General features: G+C 39.8%; 1 protein-coding gene across 1 annotated transcript in view; it reads right to left on the reverse strand.

Annotated features, from left to right (window-relative positions):
• Cplane1 (ciliogenesis and planar polarity effector 1) overlaps positions 1–13,753 on the reverse strand; it is a 94,529-nt gene that overhangs the window by 45,946 nt on the left and 34,830 nt on the right. The window contains exons 21-26 of the mRNA XM_041631271.1: positions 11,824–11,962; positions 9,472–9,581; positions 9,187–9,345; positions 8,178–8,286; positions 5,873–6,164; positions 1,956–2,892 (exon numbers count right to left, since the gene is read on the reverse strand). Coding sequence (XP_041487205.1) covers positions 1,956–2,892; positions 5,873–6,164; positions 8,178–8,286; positions 9,187–9,345; positions 9,472–9,581; positions 11,824–11,962 — 1,746 coding nt within the window. The remainder of the gene's footprint in view (positions 1–1,955; positions 2,893–5,872; positions 6,165–8,177; positions 8,287–9,186; positions 9,346–9,471; positions 9,582–11,823; positions 11,963–13,753) is intronic.

Below are 13,753 nucleotides of genomic sequence, written 5' to 3' on the forward strand. Positions count from 1 at the left end.
AATTACTACACACAGAGGCTAAAAGATATTTCCTAATTACACGGTGTTAAAAACACACGTGCTGGGCTGAGCTAAGAGCACGGCTGCTCTTCAGAAGGCCTCGATTGTCCCCAGCACCCACCTGATGGCTCACACCCCATCTACAACTGCAGTTCAGAGGATCCACCTGTTGATCTCCCCAGGAGCTGCATGAGTGTGGTGCACAGGCATATATGCAGGCAAAACAGCCACACACGTACAAGAAAAAGAAAAATGTAAAACAAGAAAGCAATGTATTTATTTTATCTAACTCAGATGTGTCTTACCTAGAAATACAAGTTGCAAGAAACAAGTACCCTCATTTCACATAAAATTCATACCTTAAAATAACAGAAACTGACATTAAAAAGGAAAAGGAAGAAATCCATTGAAAACACTAAAGTTAATGTACACACACACATATTTCTTCAGCACTGTTTTAGAATTAAGGATTTTCCATTATCAAGTGGGAAGAACTGATCAACGTTGCTCCTCTACACATGTTTTTTCTGGGTCAGTTTTTCCAACATTTTCTGTCTCAAGAATGTAAGTAAAAACATCCCTAATGCCTTTGATGAAAACTTCAGTAATAAATACTGGCTAACCTGGCCCATTATATCATCAACACATGAAACTTAAAAGGAAAAAATACAATGTAATTGAAGGGAGTCTGGTCAGCTTGAGCATGGCAAACATGGCTCTGGCAGGCCTTGCCCTTCTCACCTACTCCCTCTGCCTGGCTAAAAGCCATTAGATTACATTAGCCACCAACGTTTATTCCCTTATTTGGCCACTTCCTTCTCCTGGGGCTGACTACCAAAGTCCAGGAATCAGAAACCCCCTTTGGGTCACATAATTAACATGCCCAATTAAAATTAAACACCTCATCCTAATATGAGTATCCCCCCTTTACATTTATAAACTGGCATTTGCCCATGTGCCATGTCTGTCTCCCCTCTGCCCAGAGGCAGTCCTTTGTCCCTCTGGGACAAATATCCCTAACCCTTTCCCTTGTTCCTTTCTCTTGTCTCTCATCTTCTATCTCCTTTACCACCATATCCTAGTCCATTCTAACACAGACCCTCCCTCTCCTCTTAAAAATTATACCTGCAGCCGGGCGGTGGTGGCACATGCCTTTAATCCCAGCACTCCGGAGACAGAGGCAGGTGGATCTCTGTGAGTTCGAGGCCAGCCTGGTCTACAAGAGCTAGTTCTAGGACAGGAACCAAAAGCTACTGAGAAACCCTGTCTCGAAAAAAAAAAAAAAAATTATACCTGCAAGGTCATTTGCTGCTGTTTTCTGCTTAAGTAAAAGCAGCCACTTTAACTTTACTTTCTCGCTTAATAAAGGGTCTCTGTGAAGACAGGTGTTTGGGCGTGGTTTGCATCTGGTCTGGGTCCTGGGAGGAAGCCCCCACTGTTCAGGGGTCTCCTTCGGCTACAGCATTTATAAAGTCACCAAATCATTTTCTTCCTTTCTGTTGTCTACAAACAAGATAAAACGTAAAACCTTCACAGCCACCCTAAAGGAACTTTCATTGTGACTTTCCTTTGTTGCTGTTGTTGTTTTGATGGTTTTGTTTTTGAGACAGGGTTTCTCTTTGTAGCACTGGCTGTCCTGGAACTCTAGCTGTAGTCCAGACTGGCCTTGATCTCAGAGATCTGCCCGCTTCTGCCTCCTGAGTGATGGAGTTAAAGGTGTGTGTGACTGGGCCACTGTAATTTTATTAAAGAATGAAAGGAATCTCTTTAAAAAAAGATACTCTGTATCATACTGGGCATCACAGTACACAGAGTATCACACCAGGTGATACAGCATATAATCAACACGGTTATCAATTTTCTATTACTGTAATAGATTCTTTAAAGTATAAACAAACAAGTTTTAAACTAAAACGGTCCTTTCTTCATTTGTACTAAGTGGCTGACGTAATTACCTTAATGATGCTGTTTTCCGTCTTATATGCAGCACAATAGGGTTGCTCCAGGAGCCACAGAGAGGTAAGAATGGCAGCTGTCGAGGTCTTTACACGAATTACGGGGCTGTATTTACAGGACGACTGAGCAACTCCAGAGTCACAGAGGAGTCTTCGGTCAGACCACCGTACCACCCACTCCACCAGTCTCCCAACCTGGCCGAAGATGTTCTCAAGCGGCAGAGGAAGGCCTTCCTGAAGGCTGGCAGCACTACACTGAAATGCTCGGAAACGGAACCCTCCATTTTGAACGGACTTGGGAATCCAAAAGGAGTGGGTTGATGGTCTCTGCATTAGAGGATTCCCTCGCTTGTCATTCTGAATTCTATAAATTGGCTTTTGTTTTAAGCCAAACAATCCCACCTTTCTTTCATTTTTCACGACTTCAGAAAGAGGGTTCTCTGAAGTGCTTGCTGACTGGTTAACTAGTCCTGGAGAAGAAAGTGCCTGGCATTCTAAATTTTGGGCACACGTACTGTTTAGAGAGAACAGTTTTTCACATTCATGTGACTCAGGAATGACAGCAAAGCAAGAACCAGCTCTATACACATTCTCGCTTCTGGTTTTACTCTGGCGTTGTTTTAATGTTGTATGCACATCAAAAAGTAAAGAATTAAGTTCATGTTCTCTAAGGTGCCCAGAAAAACTTGTCAAGAGTGGAATGCCAGGATCACTGGAACAAAGGTCTCTTTCAAGAACATAACTCAAGAAGAGTTCAAGGAAGTTAATATATTCATCATCATCACGCTCAAATTCCCAAACACCAACTGTAGGAAGGGCTGTTTTTCCTAATGGTTCATGATTGTCTTTCCTTTGCGAGCCTTTCTTCTGATGACAAGCTTTCTTTTCATCACTGGGCTTACCAACCAATGTTAACTCCCCATGACTTGGGGCATGCCTATGGTTAAAAAAAAAAAAAGAAGATAAATTTAACCAATGTTTATTAAAATTGACCTTATAAAGATTTTAAAAACATTTTCTGTATTAATCAAGTCACGTATCTTTTTGTGTTTGAATTATCTATCCTTCAAATGAAGTATGATGATGAACTAACAGGATCTCTAAGAAGTAGACGATTCTATAAGGTCAAAAGGACGGGGTTGTAGAAAAGGCTGATGGAGGAAGGTCATTGGCTAATAAAGGAACTGCCTTGGCCCATTTTATTGGTTGGAAGATAGGTGGGAGGAGTAGGCAGAACAGGACGCTGGGAGGAAGAGGAAGTGAGCTCAGTCTCGACAGCTCTCTTCTCGAGAGCAGATGCCTGAGAGAGACGCCATGCTCCTGGCTCCTGGGCAGATGCACGCTATGAAGCTCCAACCCAGGATGGACATAGGCTAGAATCTTCCCGGTAAGCGCACCTAGGGGCGCAACACAGATGATTAGAAATGGGCTAAATTAATATGTGAGAATTAGCCTAGAAGAGAATGGGCCAAGCAGTGATTAAAAGGATACAGTGTCCGTGTAATTACTTCGGGGCATAAGCTAGCCGAGCAGGCGGCCGGGGTGCTGGGAATGCAGCCCCGCCGCCCCTTATTACTACAAAAGGCTCTACAGTTAAAAGCACGTGCTGCTTTTCTAAAGGACCTAGGCTGGGCTCCCACCACGCATATTGAGCAGCTTAAAACTATTTATAAGTTCAGTTTCAGGAGATCAAATGCCTTTTTATTATCTCAAAGGAATCAAGCACACACATTATACACATACATACACATGAAGAAAAAAATAAATATTTTGAAAAGTACTATATGCAAAGGGAAACCAGGCATTAAAAGAAATTAAAGTGTATGTACTTAAAGGTCACCAGAGAAAAAGAACAAGAGGGCCAGGAAGACGGCTCCTTGAGGAAAAGCACTTGCTGCCAAACCTCATGTTCTGAGTCTGAAATCCACACAGTGGAAGGAGAGAACTGATTCTCTCAAGTTGTCCTTGGACCTCCACAGGAATGGCATGACATGTGCTTATCACCGTACACCACACACACACACACAAAAGAAAAGCATAAATGTTCATTAGGAAGTCAAAAATGGTCCTCTAACAAAAATGCATCTAGCGTCCCACGCTTCTCTGTCAACCCCACCCCACACGATGTGAACAAAGCAGTTTCTGAAGTTCCCCTGCACAGATTCTTGGGGTCTTTCTACAACAATGAAAACAAACAGCTGCTATGAAACCTGGTGGCAGGCACCTTATTTTTCTTTCAGCCCCAATTGTCAAGCGACTTTTTAACACAATTACTAGATTCCCAGATCTCTCAGTAAGAAAAAAAGCTGTGGAGTACCTGGGCCCCAGGTGAACGCATGCCTGCTTACCTACAATGCACAGAAGCAGCATGAAAAGTATGCTATGTATTTAAGTGCAGGTGTTTTATTTAAACCACACTATTAAAATGTTATTAGATGGGCTGGACAGGTGGCTCAGAGGTTAAGAGCACTTGACTGTTCTTCCAGAGGTCCTGAGTTCAATTCCCAGCAACCATATGTATGATGGCTCACAACCATGTGTAATGGGATCAGATCCTTCTGGTGTGCATGAACACAGAGCACTCATATACATAAAGTACATGAATAAATAAATCTTTTAAAATATTATTAGATATGGTTCAAGTATGTTTGGACTAGATTCAATAATTTAAGATGAAAGTTATTATTGATTATTTAGTTTTTAAGTCATAAAAGGACATATTGCATTGTAGTTACTAGAATTTTAATCAAAACCAACAAAACCCAATGGCTTAAATCACAGGTTTATACAAGCAAGTACTAAAATAAGTGAGCACATTCCCTCCTTTGTGTCCTCAAACACTGTATGACTAACCCAATCATGGCAGATGACAGGTGAGTATCCCTGATCTGAAATTCTTGGGACCAAAAGTATTTTGAGTGTGGAAGGGATTTGTTTTTTTTTTGCTGGGGGAGGGGAGCTGATATTTGCATATATGTAGTGAGATGTCTTAGGTCTACAGTTCAAGTACGGTAGTTTAGTGACATAACAATTATCTGTAATGTGAAGAGCCTGTTCTGTCTCCAGAACTATAAACAAAACAAACACAACATTTGTTTACATTTCAAATAATCTATAATTTTTATACTTAATGGCCCAAAGGAAAGTCTATACAGTATTCTCAGTGTACCTCCATTTTGACTTTGACCTGTCATGGGAAATCAGGCAAGAATTTTCAACTTTCAGTATTTTACTGAATTTTTAAGCTAAATTTCAAAATTTAAGTTTTCAAATTAAGTATGTTCAACTTGTATTTAAATCTGAAGATTAAACTGGGTATGGTGGTCAGACCTCTAATCTCAGCACTAAGGATGCAGAGGCATGCAGACCTCTGAGCTCGAGACCTGTTAGAGTTACATAATAAAATCATGTCTCAAAATAAATAGCATACACTAAATGAGTCTAAAGATTATTTTAAAAAAATGAAGAACTCAAAGTCCTCTACTGAATTTTGTCTATTCATTTGATTGTCACCTTAGAGGTCAAAATCATTACATAATCTCAGTAATATTTACAATAAATTTTCAAGATTATTTTTTTAAATTTTTTAAAATTTATTTGTATGTTTTTGTGCATTGGTGTTTTGCCTACACATCTGTGTGAGGTGTCAGATTCCCTGGAACTGGAGTTACAGACAGCTGTGAGTTGCCATGTGGCTGCTGGAAATTGAAGCTGGGTCCTTTGGAAGAGCAATCAGTGAGGTTAACTCCTGAGCCACCTCTCCAGTCCCAAATTCTCAAGTATATAAATCTGTAATTCCCTTGTGAGTATAGAGATTGACACTTATCTACTTCTTATATGGCTGAGATTTAGAAATCAGCATCACTTGCACTGACGTCCAGAGAGTAGACACCTGCATTAGGAGCACCCAGGTGTACCTTTGGTAGAAGTGCATCCACGTTCTTTCTTCAAAAGACAAGGTTTCAGAGAATGTGTCTGCATCACTGTGTACCAGGGAACTGCCCTGTTCTGTGAGTGTACTTCTGCTCAAACTAGTCCCCAGGGAGAACCTGTCAGAAGCCGGAGCAGCATCGGGCTTTTCCTCTTCATCTGGTTCCCAGACGTTCATCTCAGAAGCACCTATGTTCCTCTGCACACGTTTCAGGGCTTTCACCCTCACTTTATGGACAGAGCGCATGATCACAGACATCAGTTCCTCAGTCTGGGGGCCTAGGGAAAAAAGAACCAAAGACCATAGGGGTCATTAAAATGTTTCAACTGAAGATGTAAGGCCAGGTACAGTACTAGTTACATGCCAGTAATCCCAGCACTCAGGGGGCAGAGTCAGGACAATCACAACAGGTTTTGGCCAGCCTTGTCTACACACTAAGTTCCAGACCACCCACAGCTACATAGCAAAACTGTAAAAGGAAGGAACAGAAGGGGAATGAGAGGGGGAAGAGAGGAACTTAATTATGCCAGGGGGCATGGAATCAAACTAACTACTAAGCCCTATTTCCATATTCTTACAAATTATTTTTTTAGTATTTTTTGGAAAGCTATGGTCCATTTCAAAACAAAAACAAAGAAACAAAAACAGGATTGCAGAAACTCAATAAGGTCCATTAGAGAACAAGACAAGGCAAAGAACCGGGATTTCCTCTCTCCCCTTTTTAAAAGGTGTATCATCAGGGAAAATAATTTTGGGTAATTCAAGCATGGAAATGTGTACCTGTGCATGTTACACCAACTCAGGAGGCTAATGCAGAAGGGTTATAAGTCAGTCACATCTAAAAACTAGCCATCCATTCAACCAATCAACCAACCAACCAACCAACCCACCACAGTTGAAGAAGGCACTTATGATGCAGGTGTCATGGGTGTTACTATGACTTTCTAAAAGGTTCTGAAGAACTCCTACGCTCTGATGGCCTAACTCACAAAGCTACCAAAGCCATAGACAGGTACCAAGACCATCCTTGTTAAGTTTGCATCCCTCCGTGAGTAGCTACTATGAGAAGACAGTTGAGGCCCTTTGTACAGGCATAAAATTGTCTAATTAAGGTTGATAACAAAAAGAAATTAAGGAATAGATAATTCTCTGCAAAACCAGTTTAGAGGAAGAGCCCCACAAAATGACCAGTTGCAGTTGTGTGGTAGGTAAGGACAACAGCAAAAAAATCTCAGAACAATGATATCACTGAAAAGTACCTCAATGCAACAAATGAGGAAACAAAAGCAGACTCATTTTCTTAAAAAAGAGATACAATTATGAATAAAGACTGACAAAGATTATTTTCTATTCCCAATGAAAGGAAAAAGTGAGAATATTAACTTTTTTATCAAAAATTAAGGCTTTCTTACTACAAGTAATGAGAATAGTAAGGTTAAGGTTTCCAAGATTGTCTATTAAAAATGTAAGCATTCTTAATACAAAGATAATATTTTAGAAGAATCAAAAAAACTTCAAGAAAAATGCAAATATAATTGTGCAGCACACAATTGAAAGCACACAGCAGGTGTACTCTGGAAAAGAAAGACGACACTTAGTGTTTCCATGGCCGCTGTGGTTTTGCAGCAGAGCATGAGCAAGACGCCAAGAGGCCCAGGTCTGTTCTCCACCAAGGCAAAGGGAAGGAAAGAGGGAGAACTGTTAAATAGTAGGTTTTATGTTCTATGTATTTTGCCACAATAAAAACAATTTACAAGGTCATCTTGAATGTAAGGATAAAATTAGAAACATAAATAACTTTAAGCAAAGAGGAAAAATACAAGTTTTCAATAAATACATGAAGTATACAAAGGCCATATCATATGCTCTATTTAATTTTTCAGGTGAAATCCTGCTGCATTGACCAGGATGGTGTTGAAAGCATGGGCTCAAGTGATCCTCCCCAGAGGGAGGGCACCCTAAACTATCTGCTCTCTTTGTATCTGTACCTTGTTTAATCCTCTCTTGATACTTATTGATCAACTAGGTAACAGAATAACCCTTTTGCTTATAAATAAGGAAATGAGGCCTAGAGAGATTGAGCAACTTGCCAAAGGCACAATTACCAACAAAGTTATGATGTGAAGTCAGCTCCATCTAGCAACAGACCAACATAATTAGCTCTGCACTTTCTCACTCTCCATCATTAGGGAGAGGCACTTAGACACGTCATACACACAGAAATAAAAATAAAGCCTTAAAAATGAGCATCTTCAACACTGTATCCATTAAACGTGAGAAACAGCAAATACCTTTCACAACACCATGTCTGAGTCTCTGCTGGAGAGAGTGGTACTTTTCTCTTAAAGGAACTCTTATGGCCTCAGGATTGGGAAAGGCTTTCACAAAAATTTCTGCTACCTTCAGGAAAAAAAAATTAACGTTTTATTAGCAACATCAGTTTTTTCCTTTTTCTTTTAATTCTTCAAACACTTTAAGTCAAAACATAAATGCCTACTTAATAATCTTTTGTTATTCAACCAAGCTGCCAGAATTCTGCATGGCTTTTCTTTTTTCACTTTTTATTATAAAGTATTTGGCAAATTATGTATTTTCAAGGTATAGGATGTGATGATATGATATATAATGCATGTTGAGTATCTTAGCCAAATTAGCATGTCAGTTACAAAACACAGTAACCACTGTATGTGTGCACACACACTGCAGGAACACCTAAGATCTGCATCATCAACTTCAGGTAAATCACAGCATATTATTACCCATAGTCACCACATTGTACACTAGCTCCTAGAACAAATTTATCTTGTAAATACAAATTTGGACCCTTAATTCAACATTTCCTCAATCCCCCTTAAAAAAATCAAGAAATAGTTTATTTTTCTCTATGTACTTAGAACCAACATTAAAAAAATACCATCTGTGGAAAAAAATTACACTGAAATGGATCTGAGCGAAATCAGTCCATTAACTTCAAGGGGCTATGGAAATGTTGTTCCAGGAAACAGAACCTACTGAAGGCTTACGAAGAGAAGGGTAATGACTTCGTGAGGGGTGACTCCTTTTTTACCATCCTTCGAACACCCCTATTTCCACACAACCCTAGCCCTGGCAACTACCGTTCTGCTCTCTGCTTCCATGAGCTTTAGTCCACCTGTGAGATCATACTTGTCATTCTGAACCTGGAGGATACTATACAAAGTGCAATCAGTCAGACGGGAAAAGGCAAAACCATCCCTAATGAAAACAGAAATCCCTTAGGATCTATGATTCAGATTTAGTTAATTTTTACCAACATATTACCTTCTTGATTGGTGGCAGTTCTCCAATAAGGCTCAAAATTATATCCTGAATAAGTTCTTCCATATTAAAAAAACGAGAGAATGGTAGCATTCTATAGGCCCATTCCAGTGCATGAAAACAGTGCTCAACCACACAAGAATCAAATTCCACTTTGAGGTCCTATGTGGACATGAAAACGACAGATCAGAATGCGTTCAAAAGAATACTGTATAACAATGAGTAAACTCTCCTATTAAAGTAGCTTTCCACATCACATTTATTTTCTGCTCTTGAGCTGATAAGTACCTTTTCTACCTTCACATTTTCTCTTGCCTTCTGATACTGCCTGCAACTGTACGATAATTTATCCCGGACATGCAACATCCAGCACAAAGCACAAAGTTCTCTGAAGCAACCTAAAAACACAAATATGAAAGAAAATTACGTATTACATCTGCGGGTTATGTGCTTTCGAATAAATGTCTTTATTCTGACGATTATGAAAGAAAGACGTGAGGGCTAGGTGGTAGTTCAATGAGCAAAGAGCCTGCTGCTCTTCGAATGAGTGGAAGGGGAGAGTCTGGGCTCCAGGCACCCATGTGAATGCTGGGCAGGGGTGGCACACGCCTCTAACTCCAGCACTTGGGAGGCAGAGGCAAGTAGATCTCTGAGTTTGAGGACAGCCAGGGCAGCACTGAGAAACCCTGTCTGGAAAGAAAATAAAAAAAAAGAGGTGGGGATAGAGGATCCCCAGGGTAAGGTGGCTAGCTAGACTAACCAAATCAATGAACTCTGGATCAATTGAGGCACCTCAAAATATCAGGTGAATAGTGATCAAGAAAGATACCTATTGTCAATATTTGGCTTCCACATGCATACACACACAGACAAACATGTAAATATGAATATACATTCACACGCTAAAACAACAAAAAACAAAAATGTATTTATTGTAAGAACCTTATGTAAAAGTCATGAAGGTCCTTCTAGAATTTTAATATATATATATATATATATATACATATATAAATATATATAATTACATGATATGAAAAAAAATTCACAAAACTGATTTAATCTACTTACTTCTGATTTACTTGCCTTATAAATTCAAGTACATTGTAAATATTTTTCAATTTCAATGCAAACTCTATATTGCATATCACTCAGAATACGGCTTATTTTTATGGCACTGGGAATTGAACCCAGGGCCTCATACCCGGCAGGCAAATTTCTATTTTCTGAATTTGTATGTTTGTGCATGTCCCTCAGGCTTTCATGTGGACATCAGCGCACAACACGCACCAGTCAGTTCTCTTCCTACCATGTGGGCTCCAGAAACTGAATTTAGGTTATCAGATGAGGCTGCAAGCACCTTAACCTGATAATTTATTAACTATGTCATAGGGCCTGAGGACGGCATGGCTCTGGTTTCAGACCTGGCCCTGAGTTTTACTCCTAATGCTGTAACACGTGCGCACACGTGTACACACACACACACGACACAAATACACACATACTTTCTCTCTCCCGCTTTTCTCCCTTTTCTTTCTTTCTGTCTGTCTGTCTGTCTGTCTGTCTTCCAAAGTTTTACTAACCTTTTAAACCTGTCAAACATATAACTGGACACAAATTATAAAATGGAAATTAATTTATAAAAGAAAATGTAAATAAAGAACTAAATGGACACTATACTTAGTCATAAGAAAGGCATCTTGCCAGGCGGTGGTAGCGCACACCTTTAATCCCAGCACTTGTGAGGCAGGCGGATCTCTGGGAGTTTATGAGGCCTGCCTGGTCCACAAAAGCTAGTTCTAGGACAAAGCTAGAGAAACCATCTCAGGAAAAAAAAAAAAAAGACATCTTGATTTGCCTGGCATGGTTTCACGTGTGTACCTCAAGAGGATCATGAGCTCAGGCTAGCCTGGGATATAGGGAATAAAGAGTCTATCTCAAAACACAAAATCAAATAAAGGCATATCGAAACAAAACTATCTGAGGGAGATGCTACCTCAAAAACAAGGGTGTCCTACATACAGCTGACAGCCTTTTGGCACCAAGTAAAATCTGGCATACTATTTCAAGAGATAAGAGATAACTAAATTCATTAACTCAGAAATTACACGTCTGAGACTCTATCTAAGAAAACATTTTAAAATACAAAAGAGAATTGATATGCCAGAGACAACTTAATGTCTGCTAATAAAAGCCACAAAAATGAATTCATACTAATTTATATAAGATAGGGGAAAAACCTAGGTAGAATAGGTTAAACCAAGAGAACAGGACACAAAATTGGTTCATCTATATAGGCAGGTTCAAAGCCTGCCCACTTAACAGGGTGGCAGTAAGTATATCTTCACTGCAAATGAACGACTACAAGAAAGGTACTCTCGAGTGCTAAAATTCCAAATTTAAACAAGGAAGCAACAACAGTGTCACGGCACAATTTGTTTTATATAACAATTTTAATTTACTACCATATCTATAAAGCATCTATATACATACATGTCACAGCATCTAAGTATATACCCCCCTAAGTAGAATATCAAAAGCAAACTAGAGTCAATAGTTAAGAAACTTTCCCAAACAAAATGAAAAATGCATTGCAGTTCATATGCAGCTGAGTTCTAACCGAGCAGCTCATCTCTGACACACCTAGAGCTTTGGTGGAAACTTCATCAAGCTTGTGGTCTCCGGCAGCTCCAGGTCTAAAGAATGCTATCCCTCCTTTACAGTAGTTAAGTAAGGATTCGGGGAAAGAACCAAGCAAAGGAAGGGACCCTTTCACTCGAATCTGAAAAGAACGATAGAATATGTTAATCATCAGTAGCAAACAAGCTTTACAGGGAACACAAGCAGTAGAGTCCTCTGCTACAGCCTGCAGTGACCTGCACTCTCAGACTCAGCTCCCAAATCAGCCACTCACTACATTCTGCCCGAAAAGAAAGACACTAAACCATGCATTCTCTTGACACTCAGTTCCCTATACTCATTTGTCTTTCCTAGTCTGAGAAAGAAAATATTCAAATCTCATCTGAAATTTACTGTGCAGGACCTAAAACAAACAACCTGGGTGGCAGTGACAACACCTTTAGTCCCAGCAGAGGCAAGCCAATCTCTGTGAGTTTGAGGTCAGCCTGGTCTACAAAAAGTGAGTTCCAGGACAGTCAGGGAACACAGAGAAACCATGTCTCAAAAAACAAACAAACCCCAAAAACAAAACAAATAAAAAACCTTACCTACATATATGACTTTAAAAAGTGAATCTATAAATGACAGAAATGGAAAGCCAACAGGCAATTCCTAAAGGAGCAATGACTCTAGGAAAGGACTATTGACAAAATGTCAAGCTGGAAAAGAAGTTGGCGGGTTGATGGGGAACTCGATATGGGGTCTGACATGTCCCAAATTCCTTGAGCTATCTTAAAATATGGGGTCAGCCGGGCAGTGGTGGCGCACGCCTTTATTCCCAGCACTCGGGAGGCAGAGGCAGGCAGATCTCTGTGAGTTCAAGGCCAGCCTGATCTACAAGAGCTAGTTCCAGGACAGGCTCCAATCCTACAGAGAAACGCTGTTTCAAAATCCGCCCCCCCCCACAAAAAAAAACCTGTGAGGTCACAGCGAAGCACACAATAGTTACAAAGGGTTCTTTCTAAGATCTGAGCCTGACTATACTCAAATCTCTGTACTTCAATGAGTGGATATTAAGGACCAGTTTCCAGGAAATAAATGAAATGAACAAGCTAAATGACATTAAATGAAGAAATAATCAGACATGTAGAATGGGATACAGAACAATCATGCTGCTTCTCTAACATATCAAGGGACTTTTTTTCAAAAGAGGGTTGCTGTTATAGATATCAAAAGATGAGCAGTAAGGTTATAACCTCTTCTACCTGACACTTCAGGAAAGACATGATCTGATCAAATGTACTATTAGCATGCTAATGGCAACCTTCCATAAAACACTTTACTAGCAGGATAGTACTAAGCGATAGACCAGCAAGGAATTGGGAACTCAGCCCTATGGCCACATGACCTGAACTGTCAACAACCTGTACATCTGGAAATGGGTTCTCCTGCCAAGACACGAGAAGGGAGCACAGCTCTGCTGTTACCCTTGAATGGTTCTGCCCTAGAAGCAGCTTAGCTCATAGGACTTCTGATGAACAGAAACGTCAGACAAGTGGGCATGGTTTTAAGTCATGAAATTCGAGCTATTTGCTGGAATGAAATAGAAAACTAATATGGTGCAGATAATTAATTTGGTATCATTTTTTTAGTTGGAATTAAAATTTAAAGACCTTTATAAAGTTCATCTTTGTAAGTGACAACTACCTAGCTGGTTTTGCTATATTCAATTAGTCAACCATAAATAACTGTCTAATTAAGAACTCTTTCATTAACACCTCCCCCGTTAGGAGTCATCGCTTTCTGCTTCCCCTTTCTCCCAACCTTAAAAACCACTGTCTACTTTTTGTCTCCATTGTAATTACAATGAACACCATTTTAACATATTTTTATGGGAGGTGAATTTTTAAACCTCATTTTTCATTTTAAAAAGCTTGCTTGGCCAGGCATCATC

Source organism: Microtus oregoni, unplaced genomic scaffold (genome assembly GCF_018167655.1).
Source record: "Microtus oregoni isolate MIOR12 unplaced genomic scaffold, Mior012 000036F_ref0000092, whole genome shotgun sequence".
Taxonomy (NCBI): domain Eukaryota; kingdom Metazoa; phylum Chordata; class Mammalia; order Rodentia; family Cricetidae; genus Microtus; species Microtus oregoni.